This window comes from Polyodon spathula, chromosome 37 (assembly GCF_017654505.1).
Source record: "Polyodon spathula isolate WHYD16114869_AA chromosome 37, ASM1765450v1, whole genome shotgun sequence".
NCBI lineage: Eukaryota > Metazoa > Chordata > Actinopteri > Acipenseriformes > Polyodontidae > Polyodon > Polyodon spathula.
In genome coordinates, this window is record NC_054570.1 from 4,446,092 (window position 1) to 4,470,672 (window position 24,581).

A 24,581-nucleotide genomic window follows, 5' to 3' on the forward strand; every position below is an offset into this window, starting at 1 on the left:
ATTATTTATTATTATTATTATTATTATTATTATTATTATTATTATTAGCCACGGTGTTTTCAGCACGGTCAGTGCTTTCTGTACCAGCACAGGCATATCATGATATAACTATACTTACAGATACACTATAGGCTTTTCAGCACCATCTCTCTCTCTCTCGATATTTTTTTCATCTATTATAAACTGACTAATTGGCGTATATGTATTTTGTACAAGCACAGGCATGTGACAAAAAGTACGATACAGTGACCATATACATAAGATAAACCATATCTTGTAGCGATCTGTACCGCGTGTATTGTGCCGTGTCCTGAGCACGCGTGGGGTGAGCAGCGTGATCGAGTCGTGAACCCGGAGCGCTTGCGAATGCTGTTCAATCGTGTTGTGTTTGTGCCTCGTTTGATTTGTGGGGTCCAACAACGAGTCTTGTTATGTCTAAAGGTTACATGTTTTCGCAGGGTTTTGTGTGCAAGGCTGCTGCCGGGGCTGTGTTGCTGTGTGCTGACTCTTGAATAAAGTCTGCTGTTAAGCGAACGCGATTTTGCTTCAGACCTCTGACTCCTTATTTTCACTCAACATATTAATTCACAGCAGCCCCAAACTGCATTGAGATATCGAAACACACTCCACGCAGTTTAGTAACTTGTGATCAAACTAAAACTGTAACATTTAAAAAGGTCTTAAATAACTTGACACAATAGACAGACTTACTGAATAACAAAACTAATCTTTTATACAATTACTAAGGCATCCTATATGCTTGTGTTGGAGTATGGTTTCAAAACTGTATAATGCAACACAAATAATACATTAAAAGGGTTAATGCGTGGCCGAAGGTTTCTCTCTGATACTTTACCCTTTCTCGGTCAAAACGGCAAGTTTCTCAGAATCTAAAAAGCAGTTTTAAAAAATTCAGCTTCAGCTTGACAATTTTCATTCATCATTCTTCAAATCAGACTCTCTCAGCTAGGCAGTTAAGTCCTGTGGTATTATGAAGTTATTACAAATCATTCTGTGTCCCTTCAATAGTAAAGCCACCCCTGCTATTAAGGTCAGATTTTGTTGACCCCCTGAATAGCCTTATTAGCCCTGTATTTAAATAAATGCATTTATTTTTCAGCAGCTACTAAACAGAATCCAGTGTGCTGCCATGGACAGTGTGAAGATGGAATCTGTCCAGATTAAAGAGGAGTTCCCTGAACTTCAACTTCTCCCCTTTAGAGTGGAGTTCCTTGGGCTGGCTTCCCTCCCCATTAAACAGGAGCTCTGTGAGATGCAATGTGACAGCAGTCAGCAAGAGGTCTGTGAGATTAAAGCTGAGCACAATGAATTCGAGATCCCCCAGACAGAAGAACCCCTTCCTGTGAAACAAGAAGAGGTGCTGGAAACTGTCCGTATTAAACGGGAGGCCCCTGAAGTAGAGTTTGAGCACATGGGACGAGGGAAGGAAGAGTCAGAGGACTTCAAACCAAACATCCCTGAGCTGGAGCCTGTACGCCTGCGGGAGTGTAGCGTGGTGCTGGAGAGGATCTGCGTAAGAGAGCAGGGCGCTGGAGAGGAAGGCTCTCCCAACAGCATTCCAGGAGGTGGAAAGGAAGACGGGCGCTCTCATTCAGAATGCAGTCTGGCAGGTGAGTGACTCCCAGTAGCTGTGACATCGTCATTCTAGATTGCGTGATATCCACAGTGTGCTTGAGAGGGAGGGAGCATGTAGGTTACATTACTAGCTGTTTTTCCTGTACCACTCTGCAGTTCAAGATAGGATTCGCAACTAGTGAACAGATAGAGATGTGTGTGTGTGTGTGTGTGTGTGTGTATATACACACACACACACACAATGAACTCAAAGTATTTGGACAGTGACACATGTTTTGTTGTTTTGGCTCTGTATTCCAGCACTTCTGATTTGAAATGATACAATGACTATGGGATTAAAGTGCAGAATTTAATTTTTCATCCATATCTGATGAACAGTTTAAAAATTACAGCATGATTTGTACATTGTCCTCCCATTTTAAGGTAGCAAAAGTATTTGGACAGACTAACATTTTGTACAATAAAGTAGTCATGTCTAGTACTTGGCTGCATATCCTCTGCATGCAATGATTGCCTGAAGTCTGCGACCCACCGACACACCAGGCGCTGGGTGTCTTCCCTGGGGATGCTCTGCCAGGCCTGTACTGCAGCCATCTTCAGCTCCTGCTTGTTTCGGGGGCTTTTTACCTTCAGTCTTGTCTTTAGCATATGAAATGCAAGCTCAGTTGGATTCAGAGCGGGTGATTGACTTGGCCAGTCAAGAATTTTCCACTCATTTCAAATCAGAAGTGCTGGAATACAGAGCCAAAACAACAAAACATGTGTCACTGTCCAAATACTTCTGGAGTTCACTATATATAAAAGTGCTCTCTGGTTTTTCTGTTTCGTACCACATGATGGTTCGTTACTGTGTTACCTGTTTAACAATGTGGGCACTAAACCTCAAACTATCAGTGCACTGGAGCGGACATTTTAAAAAGAGCTCTGAAAAATTTTAGTGTTAAAAGTTGGCAATGAAAATAATAATGACGGGTATGTTATGTAAACAGTTGTAGCAACACATGGGGACGGGTAAAGGGATATTTTTCGGAACCCCGCTACTTTACTCTTTAAATTTAACTTTGCTATTTTAAGCTGTTGTAACCCAGTGCGAACCCCCACAGCTGAAATCCACATGCTTGAGTCCACTCTACCACCCAGCCTACAAGCAGTGCCTCTTACTTTCTTTCTTGTTCATATTTTCCAGGTTCCAGTCCAGCAGCTAAAGAGAGGGTGGGCGCTGGAGAATATCCTGACTGTAGGAAAGGTTTCACCAAGTTGGGGCATTTTAAAATTAACCAACAAACTCACGCAGGAGAGAAACCGTATCGCTGCTCTGACTGTGGGAAGAGTTTCAATCACTCAGGATATCTGAAAAAACACCAGCAGATTCACACAGGAGAGAAACCATATTGCTGCTCTGACTGTGGGAAAAGTTTCAGTCGGTCTGACAGCCTTTTTTCACACCAGAGAATTCACACAGGTGAGAAACCGTATCGCTGCTCTGACTGTGGGAAGAGTTTCAGTCTGTCAAATAACCTGAAAAAACACCAGCGAATTCACACAGGAGAGAAACTATATTGCTGCTCTGACTGTGGGAAGAGGTTCAGTCAGTCTATCCACCTTGTTTCACACCAGCGAACTCACACAGGAGAAAAACCGTATCGCTGCTCTGACTGTGGGAAGAGTTTCAATAACTCAGGGTACCTGACAAAACACCAGCGAATTCACACAGGAGAGAAACCATATTACTGCTCTGACTGTGGGAAGAGTTTTACTCGGTCAGGACACCTTGTTTCACACCAGCGAATTCACACAGGAGGGAAACCGTATCGCTGCTGTGACTGTGGGAAGAATTTTCGTCTTAAGCAAGACCTTCAAAAACACCAGCAAGTTCACATAGGAGAGAAACCTTAAAGACTGTGTTCAAAGGGACTTTTCACTCATTGTGACTCCCTGTGTAATTACTGTTCTGTGTGTCACACTTAACACTAGAACCTCTGAGATTTCAGGCTACATACAAAGCCGCACCCACAAAATGTGCGACTCCATTTTAAAACGGCTTTGATATGAAAAACAAACAATCTGATACAACTTAATATTTTTATTTATGAACATACATAACATTTTCAGAGCAGAAACACCGTTTCACATTGAAAATTAAGCTTTTATCTTTGAAAAAATGAAAAAAACTCATACATAAACATGAAAAACTAATAAAATAAACTTTACACAATAAACTTCTATGTAAACAGTTATAGAAAGCTGTATGCACATATAAAATTATAAAACATAAATAACTAGATATAAAAAATATCATAAAACAAAAATATGACAACTTATGCATCGTGAAAGTGCTTTAAGTGATACAGAGTTCAATGTCTGTCTGTTCAGAGTTCTATTACAAATTTCTCAGTACAATCTATGCAGAAAACACATTTTTCAACTGTACCAGTGCATTTGCCACAGACTTGCCTTTTCACAATGGGCACAGACATCAAAAGGTATTTTTTTATTGCATTTTGCTACCTGGCATTGTCTTTTATTCTATGTGCCAGTGGGCTCAGTGCTGGCTGAAGGTGAAGGGCATTTGCCAGCCGGTTTGTCTCTTATCAAAATGTTTCTGCCGTAACTCCAGGGCTAACTGCAAAATGAAGTCCCTCCGAGTGATTGTGTTGCTGGTGCACTCCTTGTACAAAACCAAAGCGTTGATGGCTGCTAGGTCCAAAACATTATAAAAAACCAGCCACGGGCCACCAGCGAGTACCACCTTTGACAGAATACAGCCTTGCCATTTCATCCAGTATATCCACACAGTACTTTGTTGCCTTATAAAATGCAAGTGTCTCTGGTTTTCGTGGTTACTATCAGACCCGATGGTGACTGATCTGTGCAGAGTTTAGAACCAACTCCCCAGTAATGTTGTTGAAGCCGACACCCTGGGAACCTTCAAGAAGCTGCTTGATGAGATTCTGGGATCAATAAGCTACTAACAGCCAAACGAGCAAGATGGGCCGAGTGGCCTCCTCTCGTTTGTAAACTTTCTTATGTTCTAATACGCACATTTTTAAAATTGTTTTGCACAGCCACACTCGGTGGCACAGTCGTTCTGTGTCCAGGTACGATGGCATCATGTTTTCTGCTGTGCCCTGCATTGTTTTAAATTGTTTCTTAACACTGGTCCAGTAGTCCTCGACGTTACCAAGCTGTAAATTGCAGTCAGTTTGATAAGTGACCGGGTATTCCATGCAAATAACGTCTTTCTCACCACTGTGAAGCTGCAGCACAAATCTGGTATGGATACCTCCTGTTACTACCCCAGATAACAAAGGATTATTAAAAATAAATAAATAAATAAACACACTCTCACCTGATACTACAGGTCATGTGAAGAAGGGTCTGTGTGATTTAAAGTCAGTCTTATCTGTGCTGCGTGATTTAAAGGCAGACTTTCTGCTGTGTCATGATGAAAATGGGCAGTAATATTTTACTTTAAAATGTAATGAATAAACCAAGAATTACAAGAAGTGTAACAAATCAAAACTGCACTTTCAAGGGCAATGTTCAATTCAACATCCGAAATTATTTTTTAAATCATGCATTTTTGGTTTTATTTTTTTTTTTATGTTTTAAGTGATTATTTTTTCTAAGGTCAGGCAGAGGTGGAAGGATATTTAATAAAAATTACTTTTGTTTTTACGTTTTTTTGTTTCATTTTACTCATGTTTAAATGCTTCCGAACCTTTCTAGTTTAAATGCTTTGTGGGTGTGCCAGTTCCTCAAGATCCTGTTGCTGTCTCACTTCTTCCAGCTCCATTTCTAGCATACTTACTAGTTTATGCAAATCCTGGATCGCGCGGCACTTTACGCACACTTGGTTTAGCTCCGCTGGGTTTTCTCGGATTTCCCACATCAAGCAGGTGTCACAGATTACTGGCTTGAAGACCATGTTGAGGTTTTTTTTTTTGAAGTTTAGTTTCTTCTGCAGCTGTCAACCTGCTTTCTTACTGCTTCGAAACTGCTCTGTACTTTTCCACGCCTGTACTTCTCCCACTCGCTGTCGCTTCCACTCGCTGTCGCTGGGAAGACTGCCTCGTTTAACTGCGTTGTTCTGCTGTGCTGTTGGCTCCTCCCCTCGCCCGTGTCTCAAAACGGCGCTGAATTTGAATCAGCTGCTCCGAGTTTCAGCTTGTTTGTTATCAGAAAAACACACGCGGCTGTTTGACTTTGAGCTGCTGCTGTGTTTCCCCAATGTCCTCTGTTTTCTGATTAAAGCCATTCAAGATGCAATTTCTCCTTTCTGCTTCGTACTTTTCCACGCCTGTACTTCTCCCACTCGCTGTCGCTCTGTTAAATTTGCAGACGACACAAAAGTAGGAGGAGTGGCAAACACTGTTGCAGCAGCAAAGGTCATTCAAAATGATCTAGACAAGATTCAGAACTGGGCAGACACATGGCAAATGACATTTAATAGAGAAAAGTGTAAGGTACTGCACGCAGGAAATAAAAATGTACATTATAAATATCATATGGGAGATATTGAAATTGGAGAAGGAATCTATGAAAAAGACCTAGGAGTTTTTGTTGACTCAGAAATGTCTTCATCTAGGCAATGTGGGGAAGCTATAAAAAAGGCTAACAAGATGCTCGGATACATTGTGAAAAGTGTTGAATTTAAATCAAGGGAAGTAATGTTAAAACTGTACAATGCACTAGTAAGACCTCATCTTGAATATTGTGTGCAGTTCTGGTCACCTCGCATAAAAAAGATATTGCTGCTCTCGAAAGAGTGCAAAGAAGAGCGACCAGAATTATTCCGGGCTTAAAAGGCATGTCATATGCAGACAGGCTAAAAGAATTGAATCTGTTCAGTCTTGAACAAAGAAGACTACGTGGCGACCTAATTCAAGCATTCAAAATTCTAAAAGGTATTGACAGTGTCGACCCAAGGGACTTTTTCAGCCTGAAAAAAGAAACAAGAACCAGGGGTCACAAATGGAGTTTAGAAAAAGGGGCATTCAGAACAGAAAATAGGAGACACTTTTTTACACAGAGAATTGTGAGGGTCTGGAATCAACTCCCCAGTAATGTTGTTGAAGCTGACACCCTGGGATCCTTCAAGAAGCTGCTTGATGAGATTTTGGGATCAATAAGCTACTAACAACCAAACGAGCAAGATGGGCCGAATGGCCTCCTCTCGTTTGTAAACTTTCTTATGTTCTTATGTTCTTATGCTTTTGTAACTTTTTTAGGTATTTTTTCTGATCTATACAGTGCTTATAGAAAGTCTATACTTCCTTGAACTTTTTTCACATTTTGTTGTGTCAGTGCCTCAGAGTTTCATGAATTTAAATGATTATTTTTTTCCCACTTATCTACACACCATACTCCACACTGTTAAGGGGGGAAAAAAAATGTATTGAGAAAAAAAGATATATTAAAAATACAAAACTGAAAGATCATAACTGGATAAGTCTCGCCCCCCCCCCACTTGGTGGAAGCACCTTTGGCAGCAATTACAGCTGTGAATCTGTTGGGATAGGTCTCTACCAACTTTGCACACCTAGATGTGGCAATATTTGACCATGTTCTTTACAAAACTGTTCAAGCTCTGTCAAGTTCCTTGGGGAGAGCTGATGGACAGCAATCTTCAAGTCATGCCACAAATTTTCGATTGGATTTAGGTCGGGGCTCTGACTGGGCCACTCAAGGACATTTACCTTTTTGTTCCTTAGCCACTCCAGTGTATCTTTGGCTGTGTGCTTTGGGTCGCTGTCATGCTGAAAGGTGAACTTCCGTCCCAGTTTCAGCTTTCTTGCAGAGGGCAGCAGGTTTTCCTCAAGGACTTCTCTGCACTTTGCGCCATTCATTTTCCCTTCTGTCCTGACAAGTGCACTAGTCCCTGCCGATGAAAAACATCCCCATAACATGATGCTGCCACCACCATGCTTCACAGTAGGGATGGTGCTCTTTGGGTGATGCACTGTGTTGGGTTTGCGTCAAGCATAACACTTTGCATTTAGGCCAAAAAGTTACATTTTAGTTTCGTCAGACCACAAAACTTCTTGCCACATGGCTACAGAATATCCTGAGTGTTTTGTTGCATACTTCAAACGGGATTCAAGGTGGGCTTTCTTGAGTAATGGCTTCCTTCTTAACCCCTACCATACAGGCCAGATATGTGGAGTGCTTTAACACAGGTGGAGGCCACTTAACTTGGTGTGTGATTTTGAAGGCGATTGATTACACCCAAGCTAATTTAGGATTGCTATTACACAGGGGGTGGGCACTTATTCAACCAAGCTATTTCAGTTTTTATTTTTAATTAATTTTCTACAAATTTCTAGAATATTTTTTTCACTTGGAAGTTGTGGGGTAGGATGTGTAGATAAATTGAAAAAAAATACTATTTTAGTGCATTTTAATTCCAGGCTATAAGGCAACAAAAGGTGAACATTTTGAAAGGGGGTGTAGACTTTCTATAAGCACTAATATATATATATATATATATATATATATATATATATATATATATATGAGGAGAGAGAGAAAATTACACACACACATGCATGTACAGCATGCTCTTTCTATAAACACAAAGTTAGTGGTTTAAATTATTATTTTTTTTAAATCTTTTAGGTTTGTGATGATTGACAGAGACCTCAAAGAAGTCAATGCTGTTCGTAAAGTCTTTCCAGATGCAAAAATTCTGTTTTGTTTTCCTAAATGTTTCCTACAAATAGTTATATACTCAGTTGTAGCCAGTAATTCGTGTATAATACTCACAGGCAATACACAGACAGATGGTAAAGAAAGATGGTGGGCATTTGTCGAAAGATAATAGAACTCGTGTCATCAGAGCAATGGTTGCATTGAAGCACTGTACAGTGGTATGTTTCAGTAACTCACTCACTGAGATGTTATGTCCCTGCTTTACATGCACTGGGAATATTTATTGTCACAGTACTGACTCCAGGCCTGGACCAAATCAAAACTTTGACACCCCTGCTAATGAGAAATTACAAACCTTTCTTTTTTTGAAGTTTGGAGCAACCCTATTCTTACTTTATAAATAGGATACAACTTGTTAAATCTGAGGTATTACACAGCTGCTGTAAAAGCTGTATACCTGCTGTACTTACATTCCTGAACAATCGGAACAGTTTAATATGAATTAAAAAAAGATTGTTACAGATTAAAGAGATTACAACTTTATTATTATTTATTTTTTCTTCCTTTGTTACCAGTAAATATTAACTCAGTACTTTGTTTAGGTAACATATTTTTATATGGCTGGTCGCTTTATTTAAACATAGCTGCTTTTTACATGTACACATCTGAGATGTATGTATAGTCTTTTTTAAATAATTGAACATTATATAGTTTGAAAACTTCATGTTATTTAGAAGTCATTTAGTATTTGCAGGTAACGAGCTCCTTTGCTTTTTTATTGATGTGCATTTTTTTTTTTTTTTATTTGGATGAATTCCATTCAGTTGTCTGCATTAAATGCAACTTGAGTCACTTTTGGGAAGCAGTCGTGTCACCCAGTACCCGAGAGTGTACTGGCTGCCATATGGTGAATTCTGGGCAAACTTGGACTGAGGTTTTTTTACCAGAACATTGAGACAAACAACAAGGCTGAAAGGTATATTCTGTTTGAAATGAAAGTCCAGGTACATTATGCATTGCTTAACCTGTTGGATTAAACAGGTATGCCCTGAGTACTTTTGGAATTGTATTTTTATAGAAATATCAGGTTAATCTGGCAATGTTCTTTTTTTTTACTGTAGCAACACCTCTGCTGTTTGCTCAGATTTTTTTTTTCTTGCAGGCAATATTTTTTTTTACATGTAATGTTCATTGCCCAAGAAACTTAACTTATATAAAGATAATTTGACTCCTGTCTCCTGCTGTCTTTGGTGGTTGGAAAAGAAGTTAAAAGGCCAAAAACTACTTTTCTTGTTTTAAATTCTTTCTGACTCCTGAAGTATCAGTTTTTAAAAGGAAGATCAAATCAGTGAGTGGGTGAGCTGTTTAAGCTTTTCTGCAGCAATGTTCAAGACTGAAAGGTACAAAGACAAACTGTTTACTCAGAGAGAGAGAGAGTGGTCAACTCCAGTCCTGGACGGCTGAAGTTCTGGGGGTAAAAAGTTAATGAAAACCTGAAGACTACGTGGCATTCCAAGAATGGAGTTAGACACTCCAGACTCAGAACTCTCTTTTAAACATACAGCTAAAAATACTTCTTTATATTTTTTTGCTACCTGGATCACTTAACTGAAATTGGACGCATCAGAAGTGGTGGAAAAGATGCTTCTTTAGCTGCAGCAACTGCTATGAAATAGGTTAGATAAGAAATCACAATTGATGACTTTGGTAAATGCTTGATTCCTTCACAGTCTGGCTCAAACCAACATGTAGTTGACCTGGCTAGCTTGACATGCAATTGTTTCCATAAGAAAGTTTACAAACGAGAGGAGGCCATTCGGCCCATCTTGCTCGTTTGGTTGTTAGTAGCTTATTGATCCCAAAATCTCATCAAGCAGCTTCTTGAAGGATCCCAGGGTGTCAGCTTCAACAACATTACTGGGGAGTTGATTCCAGACCCTCACAATTCTCTGTGTAAAAAAGTGCCTCCTATTTTCTGTTCTGAATGCCCCTTTTTCTAAACTCCATTTGTGACCCCTGGTCCTTGTTTCTTTTTTCAGGCTGAAAAAGTCCCTTGCGTCGACACTGTCAATACCTTTTAGAATTTTGAATGCTTGAATTAGGTCGCCACGTAGTCTTCTTTGTTCAAGACTGAACAGATTCAATTCTTTTAGCCTGTCTGCATATGACATGCCTTTTAAGCCCGGAATAATTCTGGTCGCTCTTCTTTGCACTCTTTCTAGAGCAGCAATATCTTTTTTTATAGCGAGGTGACCAGAACTGAACACAATATTCAAGATGAGGTCTTACTAATGCATTGTAAAGTTTTAACATTACTTCCCTTGATTTAAATTCAACACTTTTCACAATGTATCCGAGCATCTTGTTAGCCTTTTTTATAGCTTCCCCACATTGTCTAGATGAAGACATTTCTGAGTCAACAAAAACTCCTAGGTCTTTTTCATAGATTCCTTCTCCAATTTCAATATCTCCCATATGATATTTATAATGTACATTTTTATTTCCTGCGTGCAGTACCTTACACTTTTCTCTATTAAATGTCATTTGCCATGTGTCTGCCCAGTTCTGAATCTTGTCTAGATCATTTTGAATGACCTTTGCTGCTGCAACAGTGTTTGCCACTCCTCCTACTTTTGTGTCGTCTGCAAATTTAACAAGTTTGCTTACTATACCAGAATCTAAATCATTAATGTAGATTAGGAATAGCAGAGGACCTAATACTGATCCCTGTGGTACACCGCTGGTTACCACACTCCATTCTGAGGTTTTTCCTCTAATCAGTACTTTCTGTTTTCTACATGTTAACCACTCCCTAATCCATGTACATGTGTTTCCTTGAATCCCAACTGCGTTCAGTTTGAGAATTAATCTTTTGTGCGGGACTTTGTCAAAAGCTTTCTGGAAATCTAAATAAACCATGTCATATGCTTTGCAATTATCCATTATCGATGTTGCATCCTCAAAAAAATCAAGCAAGTTAGTTAGGCACGATCTCCCTTTCCTAAAACCATGTTGACTGTCTCCCAGGACCCTGTTACCATATAGGTAATTTTCCATTTTGGCTCTTATTATAGTTTCCATAAGTTTGCATATAATAGAAGTCAGGCTTACTGGTCTGTAGTTACCTGGTTCAGTTTTGTTTCCCTTTTTGTGGATCGGTATTACGTTTGCAATTTTCCAGTCTGTCGGTACCACCCCTGTGTCAAGAGACTGCTGCATGATCTTGGTTAGCGGTTTGTAAATTACTTCTTTCATTTCTTTGAGTACTACTGGGAGGATCTCATCCGGCCCAGGGGATTTGTTTATTTTAAGAGCTCCTAGTCCCTTTAACACTTCTGCCTCAGTTATGCTAAAGTTATTTAAAACTGGATAGGAACTGGATGACATGTGGGGCATGTTGTCAGTATCTTCCTTTGTAAAAACTTGTGAAAAGTAATCATTTAACATATTTGCTATTTTTTTTTCTTCCTCTACGATTTTGCCATTTGTATCTCTTAAACATTTAATCTCCTCTTTGAATGTTCTCTTGCTGTTGTAATATTGGAAAAACATTTTGGAATTGGTTTTAGCTCCCTTAGCAATGTTCATTTCTATTTCTCTCTTGGCCTTTCTAACTTCCTTTTTGACTTGCATTTGCAGTTCTGTGTACTCTTTCTGTGTACTTTCTTTTTGGTCCTTTTTTAATGCTCTGTAAAGTGCCTTTTTTCGCTGAATATTTTTTTTAATTGATCTATTAAACCATTTTGGCAATTTAGTTTTACATTTAGATTTGTCTACTTTAGGGATATAATTGTTTTGCGCCTCTAGTACTACATTTTTGAAGAACAACCATCCTTCTTCTGTGGGTGTTTTCTCTATTTTACTCCAATCTACTTCTGTTAGTCTCTGTTTCATACCTTCATAGTTTGCTTTTCTAAAATTGTAAACCTTAGCTTTAGTCTTTACTTTTGAGGATTTAAAAAACACTTCAAATGAGACCATGTTGTGGTCTGAGTTTGCCAGTGGTTCTCTGACCTCTGTTTTAGTTATTCTATCTTCATTATTTGAAAAGACTAAATCAAGGCATGCCTCCCCTCTAGTGGGTGCCTTCACAAATTGTGTTAGGAAGCAGTCATTTGTCATTTCCACCATTTCTATTTCATCCTTCGCGCTACCCACCGGGTTTTCCCATTTTATTTGGGGGAAGTTGAAATCCCCCATTAGTATGGCTTCTCCTTTGCTACACACATTTCTAATGTCATTGTATAACAGATTATTTTGCTCACCGTCTGAATCTGGCGGTCTATAGCATGCTCCTATTATTATGCCCTTTGAATTTTTGTCTGTTATTCTGACCCATATTGATTCGGTTTTATTTTCTTTGTCCAGGTTTAACACCTGGGCTTCAAGACTGTTTCTTATGTATAGCGCTACCCCTCCTCCTCGTCTGTCCTGCCTGTCTTTCCTATACAGTGTATACCCACAAATATTATATTCGTCCCCATCACTCTCAGACAACCACGTTTCTGTAACACCTATCACATCATAGTTACCTGTTAGTGCAGTAGCTTCAAGTTCTAGAATTTTGTTTCTGATACTTCTAGCATTTAGATAAATACATTTAATGGTTGTCTTACCTGAGTTGTTGTTCTTGTTTTGATGCGGTCTCCCTTCTGTTTTTTTGTTGATTTCTCCCCCCTTCCTTTCTAGTTTAAATGCTTCCGAACCTGCTCGAGGATCTTTTCTCCAAGTAGACTAGTTCCCTTGTTATTTAAATGCAGTCCATCCCGTCTATACAGATAGTCCTCGTTGTAGAAAGTGGTCCAATGATCAAGATAGGTGAAGCCTTCCCGTGTGCACCACGTCTTCAACCATTGGTTTTGATTTATTATTTCCAGCTGTCCATATGGTCCTTTGCAAGGTGCGGGTAGTATACCAGAAAATACCACAGTTTTGGTTTTCTCTTTTAATTTCCTTCCTAGCTCTCTGAATTTGTTTTGCAGGGATTTTGGTCTGTCTCTTCCAATGTTGTTTGTACCGATGTGGACGACTACTACCGGGTCGTCTCCTGTTCGTTCTAGGAGCCTGTCCACGTTTTCAGTGATGTGCTTGACCGAGGCTCCCGGAAGGCAGCACACTGTTGTAGTAAGGGGGTCCAAACTGCGAACTGAACTTGCTGTGTTTCTCAATATGGAGTCCCCAACAATCATGACCTCCCTTCTTTTTACTGTCTTGTCACCACTGTCAATAGGGTCCTGGATGTTGTTCCTTTCATTCTCTTGTTGTTGGTTCTGCTCATCACAATTCTGAAGTGACTCAAATCTGTTGGTTGTTTTGATTTCTGGTGGTTGTGTTTGACGAAGTTTCTTTTTTTCCCTGCTTCTGCCTACCTGAACCCAGCTGTTCTGACCTTCTATCTCCCTGGTGGCTTTCAGTCTGTTAGGGGTGATGCAGACTTCCATGAATTGTGGGTGTGCCAGTTCCTCAAGATCTTGTTGCTGTCTCACTTCTTCCAGCTCCATTTCTAGCATGCTTACTAGTTTATGCAAGTCCTGGATCGCGCGGCACTTTACGCACACTTGGTTTAGCTCCGCTGGGTTTTCTCGGATTTCCCACATCAAGCAGGTGTCACAGATTACTGGCTTGAAGACCATGTTGAGGGTTTTTTTTTTTTTGAAGTTTAGTTTCTTCTGCAGCCGTCAACCTGCTTTCAAACTGCTTCGAAACTGCTCTGTACTTTTCCACGCTGTACTTCTCCCACTCGCTGTCGCTTCCACTCGCTGTCGCTGGGAAGACTGCCTCGTTTTTTTTTTTTTGTTTGTTAATTTTTGTTAATTTCCATTCTCTGAGAATCTGTGCTAGCGCATTTGTTTTGCAGTTTAGTGTTAAAAATGAAGGGTAGGTCCATAGATGACATAAGAAAGAAGTTGGCTATGTTGATCATAGAAAACACTTCATATATTATTGATTGTGAAAACTTGTCAATTTTTATGGAGAATTGCAACATGAAAACTGGTTATTCTTGTAATGCAAGCAGTTCTGGGAAACAGTGTATTTGTCAACATGATTTTAAAATGCTAAATGTTGATCAAACTGTACTTGATGACTCAGTGGAAGAAACAGAAAACACTTCATTCATCCCAACCACTTCTAGACCTCATCTCAATTTATAGAAAATGTTCACAGAACTGCTTGAGTGGAGCAAATCCTCTCGTTGCATTGAGACTACAGAGTTGCATAAATCGGAGCAAGCATACAGGATTGCTTGTAGTCAGTTCCATTCACATAAAAAAAAAAAAAAAAACACGAAAAACTCCATGTTTGTCCACGTAAGAAAGGTTACAAAAGGGAAGACTATACTAAAAGATAGTGATGGAGACGGTGAGTGTCTTGGGCTGCCAATTCATTTTCATGCTCGCAAAGGTCTTAACAGAATTATATTTGCTTAATTGGATCAATTTAAACACGGGTCCGGCCAGCTGTACACGATTTCAAGCAGTAGAGGTCAACTAGGTTTCATTCCAACTGACCGCTCAACTGTTTACTCAAACTCTAAGAGTAATAATCTGCTTAATTAGACCTTTCTCTTTATTTTAAGCTGGAGATTTCCAGTTAGCTGTAAAACCTACAGGCCTATCTCATTACATCATACATATACAATTACTTTTGTTTTTTGTTACACTGCACTTGCAGGATACATATACATCTGGGGTGCTTTCTTTTAAATAAAATATTGACTTGTTGGGGTTATATAAATACGACCAGCACTCACTTTATATCTTTGCAAACAGCAGTACACTGTGTAAGGGGTGTACAGCTCCAGTCCACGAGGGCTGCAGGGTCTTCTGGTTTTCGTTCTACCAGAGTTCTTAACTAGCTAATTGAATCAATTATTTAATTAGCCAGCTAGACTAATTTAACACTTAAGGTTTTATACTGTTGATGATTTTAAGGCATCTACAAACACTGTTGGATTGTCTCTCTCAAGAGCTGGTGTTTTAGCTCTATTCTGATTACGATAATAAATCTATGTTGTACTGTATACGTCAAATGTTTCCCTGGTGTTTCTCCTATTGGCTTTTTAATGTTAATTTTAATGTTATCTCCAGTTTGTAGTACCATTTAGGTGTCTGGTACAATAATTGCCTAACCATTAAAAATGAACTGTATCCTACTTTCTAAACGTCATTGTATGATCAGTTCTTTCTACCAATTCATCTGCACTACAATGAAGCAATGATATAGGTTACTAAAAAAAAAAAAAAGAAAACAACAACAATATTAAAGTGTATTTCAGTTTATTATGGTCCTTATAAAAACTGGCCTTTCAAAATATTTGGGTCAATAACACAGAAAAATAACAGGTTATCTCAGTGGTTCCCAACCCTGGTTCTGCTAGTCTTTGTTCCAACTGAGCCCTCGTTACTTAATTAAACCCTAATTGAACTTATTTGTCTAACCAGAGCTTTTGACTTGGTAACTAAAATTGTTTTAAGTAACTTGAAATATGCATGCAAAACCATTTAAAAAAGTTTAATTAAGCAAATTGAGGGATCAATTAAGTAACAGAGATTCGTTAGAACAAAAACCAGCCGGGCAGGGGGTCCCAGGACCAGGACTGTGAAACGCTGCTCTAGGAGTTGTAGGCATTTTTTATAACCAGTTTTGTAAGCTGATGATGTCTGGCCCTGAAGATCCATTCCAGTCCTGGTAGCTGAAAGTAGCTTCCAATGGGCCCACCGGTTTCAGGAAGTAAGGACAGTCGTTTTCAGTTTGCAGATTTTATGATGGGACAAAGAAATTACAGTCCTCAGCAATTCTTATTTCATTCAATGTTCCGTGGTCTGTGTTTCAATTCAGTATTATACTGAGTGCAAGTTTTTTGGATATAGTACTTTGTTTGACTCTTTTAGATGAATACAAGGTTATTGAAACACTTTGGCCTGGCATGTTAGCCACCATAATCCAGTCCACTTTTCAATTGTTCATATTAGTGTCTATTTACACATAGTGAGCAAAACAGAGCCCTGTTGCTTGTACTGATTTGGCAGGTCAGACCTGCGTTTGTAACACCATTGTCCGCAATGCTTCCACTCTGTCCATTTATGACTGTGCTTTCTTCACCTACAAGAAAAATATGATGAAACATCAATTAGTGCATTAAATATCCTACTGTTTGCAATTTTAAAAAAGTGAATATGATTAATATTCTGAAAGGAGAAAGCATTGTGTTGTTAAAACAGCACATGGTCTACTGATCATGCTACAAAACAAATGAATGGTGTGCATTACTCTGTTGATGTGCATTACTCAAAGACTTTGTAGAATAACCTTAAAACTGAATTACCTTGTTACTCTGAATTGACATAGACCTGCTCACAGGGTCATCTCCTAGGTTTGTTTTGTTATGTCCCCTTTATATCTTTACCATGTTGACTGGAAACCGAATTACATTGCATTACGTTACATTACACATTTGATCGACAATACTGATATACGTGGCCTAGAAGAACAGCAAAGAACAAAGTAAAATTTCCATGTGCAAAAGGCAGACATCCATAAAAGTTACAGACCTGCTCTCGGGGCAGAAGGGACACAGACCTGCTCTCAGGGCAGGAGGGACACAGACCTGCTCTCGGGGCAGGAGAGCACAGACCTGCTCTCAGGGCAGGAGGGACACAGACCTGCTCTCGGGGCAGGAGGGACACAGACCTGCTCTCGGGGCAGGAGGGCACAGACCTGCTCTCAGGGCAGGAGGGACACAGACCTGCTCTCAGGGCAGGAGGGACACAGACCTGCTCTCGGGGCAGGAGGGACACAGACCTGCTCACAGGGGAGGGACACAGACCTGCTCTCAGGGCAGGAGGGACACAGACCTGCTCTCAGGGCAGGAGGGACACAGACCTGCTCTCAGGGCAGGAGGGACACAGACCTGCTCTCAGGAGGAGGGACACAGACCTGCTCTCGGGGCAGGAGGGACACAGACCTGCTCTCGGGGCAGGAGGGACACAGACCTGCTCTCGGGGCAGGAGGGACACAGACCTGCTCTCAGGGCAGGAGGGACACAGACCTGCTCTCAGGGCAGGAGGGACACAGACCTGCTCTCAGGGCAGGAGGGACACAGACCTGCTCTCGGGGCAGGAGGGACACAGACCTGCTCTCGGGGCAGGAGGGACACAGACCTGCTCTCGGGGCAGGAGGGACACAGACCTGCTCTCGGGGCAGGAGGGACACAGACCTGCTCTCAGGGCAGGAGGGACACAGACCTGCTCTCAGGGCAGGAGGGACACAGACCTGCTCTCAGGGCAGGAGGGACACAGACCTGCTCTCAGGGCAGGAGGGACACAGACCTGCTCTCAGGGCAGGAGGGACACAGACCTGCTCTCAGGGCAGGAGGGACACAGACCTGCTCTCAGGGCAGGAGGGACACAGACCTGCTCTCAGGGCAGGAGGGACACAGACCTGCTCTCGGGGCAGGAGGGACACAGACCTGCCCAAAACAGGAGGGACACAGACCTGCTCTCGGGACAGGAGGGACACAGACCTGCTCTCGGGACAGGAGAGCACAGACCTGCTCAGGCCTTTTCTGACTTGGTAGATCGATACAATATTTTATATAACTCTAAACAATATTTTTCAAATAATCTTGCACATTACTTTCCTGTCAGTCGGTGGTTCCAACAGCAAGACAGATCTGAATTCCTCCTCGTCTTTCCCCAGACGCTGTCAAATAATCTGACCAATCAATCCATTAAACATTTTAGACCCGCCTTCGCAAAAGACGAATCGGAAGGAAAAAATTCGCTCCGCCCCAGAACAAGCTGATTTCTGAAAACTCAGCTGAGCTTTGAACAGGACACAGGAAATCCAACACAAACTTAACAAAACTTCCAAGATTATGCTGAAGTACAGGAGGTAAGCACGTTAGTGTTATAATAATTACATTTTTGAGTGTTCAATGTTGAGACTTGTTCAAATAAGGGCTGATAGTGGACTTCCTTTAACAGCGCTAACCTCAGTGTTGGTTCAGCCCTCTGTTGTCTGTCATAAATAACTGTTTAAATAAGTAAACGTTACCGTTTTCGGGTAAAACTGGTTTTCACCGACACTGTCTGTCGAGGTCCCAGTTCAGGGTAACTCCGTTTATATTTTAAAACCAGCAGGAAGAATTACATTAAGAATACACGCCAGACGGGTGGGGTAAAAGCCGGAACGAATAATAATGCGCTTTAACCCGTTCCGACCCAGAACCTTGTCTTTATAACCAAAAAGCTCCGAAGGTGCAAAGACGACGAAAATTATGTACATAATACAACTAAGTGAGAACAACACAGCACCACTGAAAAAACCCACCGAACCGACCTTTCATTGCTCGTTGCGTGCAGTAAACAGCTTGATTAAACTCTTGAAAAAGTTATTCCTCGAAACCCTATTTCAGGGGTTCCGAATAGTGTACAAAGAACCTTTTTAAACCGCCACAAATAAACGTTGAAGTCTCGAAGGGTTAATAAGGAACCCTGTAACTCCCAAAGAACCCCCAGCGGTTCTAATCTATAAAGCCTTCTAATACGAAAAGTCATGCACATTGACTAAAAATCACAGGTTTTGTGCATGGCTACACATTTGAAAGCTATTCAATTAGACTTCAGCAGCAAGTGCATCGTTGGTGACAGAACATCCCGCTACTTTTTGGCAATAAAGATCATACTGTAACGAGGGCTAAACGGGGTTTACAGTGTAATTTCTGGTAGGTGTCTACGCCAAGGAAGGCACTACCTTCAGATTAAGTTAAAGATTTTAGGTTGTTTGCAGCAGGTTCTTTTATTTGGGCTGGAGGGTAAGGTCTTGACCAAGCACAACACAAACACACAATCAAAATGCCAGGGATGTAAAATAATCACATTTATTTAGAACACAATTTCAATTCTCATATTGCACAAACTAGTGCTGTCTGTTAGTTACAGAGTTTCAGCCAAATCCTTCAATTCGATGCATTATCTCAAGGGTTCAGGCATTATACTGTAACATAGTTTCATACAGCAGCAGCTCATTTAGAGCAAAATAGGCCTGCATTGTTTAATTTCTCTCTGGTATTCAGACACATACACACAGCACTAGACAAGACAGAAGTTTACCAAATTAAACACAGACACAAAAACAAAACAAACTGTTTGTTCATTTTATTTTATTTGGTTTTATTTTATTTATTTATGCATATGACACACACAATATAAAAACGAATTGATTTTTTTGAAGAAAATGGGAAAAGCATCAAGGTTTGTATTTGAAGTCATCTTGTGTAATATTAAAATCTGAACTGTTTTGTTTGCTCATTTTTCATTACATGTTGTAAACTGCGTAGCTGTAGGGTAGTGTGTTTGTTTGCCTTTGCACTGCATTGTGCCCATATTGTATTAAATATACAGTAGGTACATATATGGATATGTTTAAATATGTTTAAAGACATTTTCTCATTGAAAGAACCAAGAAGTTGTGAAAAAATAAATGTTGTTAAACTGTTGCAACAATATACATGTGTTGTTATTATTTTAATCACATATAACTGTTACAGTTCGGGGCTCCCAGCAATTCTAGACCTTTGCAATTGTTCTCCTTGTGAAAATACTGTTACTTTATCACCTCCTTCCCTGCAAAGCAGAAAGAAGGCCTCACTATATTCCACTATAAAGAAAAGATAAAAACAATGTTCAAAATATGGATCTGCTCAAATAAAAATTGAGAGAGAGAGAGAGTTTTATTACCCAGACGGGGTGGTTTAAGGTGGGTTTTTCAATAGGGTTATGTTTTTCTCACTTAGTTGTATTATGTGTATAATTTTTCTGTATTTCTGTAATTCTGTTCTGTGTCCTGGCTTTTACCCTGTCCCCAGCGAGACTGCTTTCAGCTGATGAAAAGGCAGTTTTGAAGTCATTAGATGGACGTGTCTGTTTTAAGTCTGATGTACAAAGTTAATTTGCGTTCTCCTATGCTCCTGTAATTTGTGCAGATTTTTTTTTTGTTAATTAAATGTATCATCAGAATTCATTTTGGGCTGCTTGTACTGAGTGGCAATGTGGTAATGCACCCACAGTTTAGTAGAAAAGAACCACTCGGGCACTGAATCGCAAAGGTCCAAATAACATCAGTTCCCTTTGTTTATATTTAAAAAGTTTTAAATATGAGGCGCCGTTATGGACATAATTCAAACTGACACCTCGTACACTACACACTGATCTCATACACTACACAGTGAAATGGCATACACTACATACTGAAATCTTGAAACCTCATACACTGCATAGTGAAATCTCATACACTGCCTCTTAAAATTGGCAAAAAAAAAAATTATAACAATTATTTGAAAGTCAAGGCCTTTGTTTTGCTAGTAACGGTGTAGAATATTTTTCCCCCTGAAAATGAAGATTGTCTTGTTTGTTGAGTTGTGCTTTCATACATTCCCTTTTGACAAAACATGTGAAAAGCAATGAAGAGGACATTTTGAATTACTTTAATGGGGTACTCCTTTGCCTTGAACAAATAACAAGGCACAACTTCAACAATGAAATCATTATTTTGGAGCGTCTACACAGAGACCTCGAAGACCACACAAGAATAGTAAGTTCAATGCTTTCTGTGCGCAATTCTTTCACTGGTCAACCGGAACATACACAAGAACTTATTTGTATTCTACAAATGATTTACAACACTTTTCGTCTTTCTCGAAATGAATATGAAACCAGACCGCTCTGTCTTGCACTGTGAACTGGGGCTGTGGGTCGTCCTCGATACTGCATTTCCACGAGAACAAATGAACGATTGCACATCCCTTGGATTCAGTTGGCAAACTATTGCTAAATGCTTTGGAATTCACCGGCACACTCTTTGTAGACTCAGACACCGTCTGAGAAATCAACCACAGTCATTTTCTGCTATTTCCAACCACGATCTGAATCGCGAGATATTTAATATATTACAAAACACCCCCAACGCTGGAGAAATGTGTGCTTGGAAGACTAAGATGACGTAATCTCTGTGTTCAGTGTTGGGGTGTAAGGCAGAGTAAGAGAGTAGTTGACCCCGTTGGGAGAGCTTTCCGATGAGGTATGGCAATTCGAAGATGGGTTAATAATGTCCAAAGTCCTAACCAGCTGTGGTATGTACCCTTTTAAGTTTTAAATGTCTTAATAAATATTTTAATTATTTCAAATTATTTCACATGTTTTGTCAAAAGGGAATGTATGAAAGCACAACTCAACAAACAAAAGATAGTCTTCATTTTATCATTCCAAAATATGATCTGTGCTTTTTGGTATAGGTTTTTTCAAATCATTTCTCCCGTTTGTGAAAATGGACACATACTTGAAGTTTTTCTGCATTTGCTTTTGTTTCTGTTTTTCTAATAAAGTGAACTTTTTTGGTTTGTGGGAATCTCACTTTTTTTTAGCTTGATTATTTGCTTGTCTTGTGTTTCTGTGCATCTTTTTAATCCATCTATATGATACACTTATTTTTATACATATCTCAATGATCCCTTATCAAATTTTCAGGCAAGTTGATAATTCTTATTTTGTGATATTCTATAAATACTGTTGATATGTTACTGACAAAATAAAAAAAAAAAAAAAAAAAAAGATTAGACTATTTTGTTAGGCTTTATTAATCTGTTTGACGTATTCTAAATTTTGATAGTGGTGCCTTGGAGTTCAGAGGGAATCCCATTGTGCTACAGCAAGCAAACCAGTCATTCAATCCGAATTCTGTTTGTTTGTCAGCAACGATGCTGCACTGATGCTGGTCCAGAAATAGCAAATTATTTTACAGTGCCAGTCCTATTAGTGCACTGGTGCTGTAAGTGTAAAGGGTTAGCTCAAGTAATTTCATGTTTTGTACCCTATTTTCCCATTGGTATGGTGTATACCATAGATTACCATGGTTTGCCATGTCTCTTTAACTCTTCATAGCCCAGTGGCAACTACAGTTGCCAATCTATGACAATTACATTAATACCTAGACCTTTTCTATCTCTGTGAATGGCAAGGTCTGTGGGAGACAAACAACATACTGTATATTGTCCAGAGATGCTGCATTCCACGGCGTGTAAGGCTGTCTTGATGGTGTGGGAACTAGAGCTGCTAGCCTCAATTTGTGATAGGACAAAAGGAAAAAATAAATAATTACACTTGATTGCCAACATGTTTACTGTAAAGAATTTGTCATTTCAGTTACTGTAGTTACTATGCTTTAACATACCTCTCAGAGCTTTACAGTGCTTACCAAAATGTTCTATTTATTTATTTTTAATTTAGAATCGGTAATTGTTTTTTACCCTGTGATAAGTGCGTGTGGTGTAGTGAATACAAAAGGCAGTCCAGACAGTGAGTTTCTCCCAAAACATCTGTGTATTTAAGAATATAAGAACATAAGAAAGTTTACAAACGAGAGGAGGCCATTCGGCCCATCTTGCTCGTTTGGTTGTTAGTAGCTTATTGATCCCAGAATCTCATCAAGCAGCTTCTTAATAAATAAAATAAATAAAGCCACTCCTCTACCAGCAATGGTATCGGGGTGGTACACAGCGAGCGTTCACACTCAAAAAGTAAAAATAAACAACAGTTGTATTCCCATGTCCCGTGCATGAAAGGGTGCTCTTCAAAACTCGGGTCCGTGGTGCGTGCTGATGATGCCTGAAGTCGAACTTGCGATCTCCAGACTATAGGATGCATCCTGCACTCCGGGCGGAGCACCTTTAATATGCCACTCAGTAGCCCCTGCTTACCACTGTTTTACATGGATTTCAATGTGTCGTATCACACTTTGCTGTGCTTCTGCTATGGGGAACGTTTATGAGGGTGGTGTATAGCAGCCGACAGTGCTCCATCATTGCTGGTGTGCGTATTTTGGTTAAGTTTCTAAACCTATGATTTGTCATTTTTATAAAGGTTTACTGTCATAAACAGAACTAGCTGGGAGGTCTGGGAGGGATTCCTGTATGAAAGCTCAGTACCGGATGTGTTACTAGCCAGTTAGCAGGACGATGCTTGAAGTATACTTGACTTCCCTCTGCTTACAATACAGTCTGTTGCAGCTGAAATGTTCTTCTTTTTTCAGATCGCAGAAGAACTAAGATGTTCCCAAAAAGATGCAAGACTGGTAGGTACTTGCCACTATGCCACTTTTACAAATTTCAACCAAAGAACTAGTTAACAGTTTGTAATTAGGTTCTTTCTGTCAGATAGGAAGCCCAAGTATAATGGGCAGCGTACACCTTTGTGTAGGAACATGGATGAAGCTGGTAGTTCCTATCCCTGACAGAAACTTATTGGAAGACTGTGTGCTGATGGTATGTTTCCTAATGAGTTAGGAAATGTGGGTGATCCCTTCGCCGACTGTGGCCGGGAGTTCCCAGGGGGTCACGAGCAATTGGCCGAGCACTGCCGGGATTGGGCGGGTTGAAGTCGGCTGGGCGATCCTTGCCTCACTGCACACCAGTGTGACCTGCGTTACTCCTCCAATGCGATAGGTCTGGTGGCTTCCCTGTGGGCTTGCAGTTTGTAAATAAATCACATTATCTTCCAAAGTATAGACAGCACAGGCATGGTTCAGGGCTTGAATTCAAGGTAACCCCTTGGGCATCAGGACTAAAATAGATTTGATATAAGTCTTACTCAGTACCACACTAGAAGAAGATATCCAGAAAGAAAAACATAAAAAGCTTTTTATTTGTTGATATTCTGTCATTTTTTTCACCTTGTAGCACATGAAAAGAGCCAGATTTTTTTCCAGTGCTTCCCCAACATGTCTACTACACTGGAAAATTTGAAAATGATTGAATAAAGGGATCAAATTCTACATGAGTTTTTACAAAGCTAGGCCCAAGGGTCCCCAAACCTCTCCAAACAGCTCCAAAAATGAATATTGTGTAAATCTTTATGGCCAGTCATACACTAGTTTCTTGAACAAGTTCTAGATGGGAGGTTACCTTCTGGCACCTCACATGCTATACATTGCCACATGAATTAGATTTTGTAATCCTCTTTTTTTAAGTTTATCCAATATTTCATTCAAATGGTGGCCTTTTTGGGGAGCTTTGGGGGTGCCCGAAATGTATCCATAATGAGTATGCATGACAAAAATACTCTCAGTTCATACGCCACAACTGTCAGGCACATTGCTCTCACATAACTGTGTTTGTGCAGGAGAATGTTGCTACTGAGATTTTTTGTAGCTCTGAATTTTCAGTACCTGACTATTTGTGTTACTCACTTGCTTGAAAGTATGTAAATGTCAAGAAGCAAAATAATGAGAATTTTTTTTTTTCAAAATAAAGTGGTTACACTCATTCAAGCACTGCTGAC

The 24,581-nt window shown here is 40.0% G+C and overlaps 2 protein-coding genes across 7 annotated transcripts in view; both read left to right on the plus strand.

Moving 5' to 3' along the window:
* LOC121304304 (zinc finger protein OZF-like) overlaps positions 1 to 4,026 on the plus strand; it is a 727,904-nt gene extending 723,878 nt beyond the window's left edge. Inside the window, exon 5 of the mRNA XM_041235366.1 lies at positions 2,888 to 4,026. Coding sequence (XP_041091300.1) covers positions 2,888 to 3,492 — 605 coding nt within the window. The 3' untranslated portion in view covers positions 3,493 to 4,026. The remainder of the gene's footprint in view (positions 1 to 2,887) is intronic.
* Positions 4,027 to 18,042: 14,016 nt separating this feature from the next.
* The window catches only part of LOC121304288 (NACHT, LRR and PYD domains-containing protein 3-like), a 50,491-nt gene continuing 43,952 nt past the window's right edge, over positions 18,043 to 24,581 (plus strand). For 4 of the 6 annotated variants that reach the window (XM_041235330.1, XM_041235332.1, XM_041235333.1 and 1 more), the window contains exons 1-2: positions 18,043 to 18,141; positions 23,335 to 23,376. In XM_041235330.1, coding sequence (XP_041091264.1) covers positions 23,352 to 23,376 — 25 coding nt within the window. In that variant the 5' untranslated portion in view covers positions 18,043 to 18,141; positions 23,335 to 23,351. Of the gene's footprint in view, positions 18,142 to 23,334; positions 23,381 to 24,581 lie in introns of those variants that run through there. The other 2 variants (XM_041235331.1, XM_041235335.1) reach the window with 2 other exon arrangements.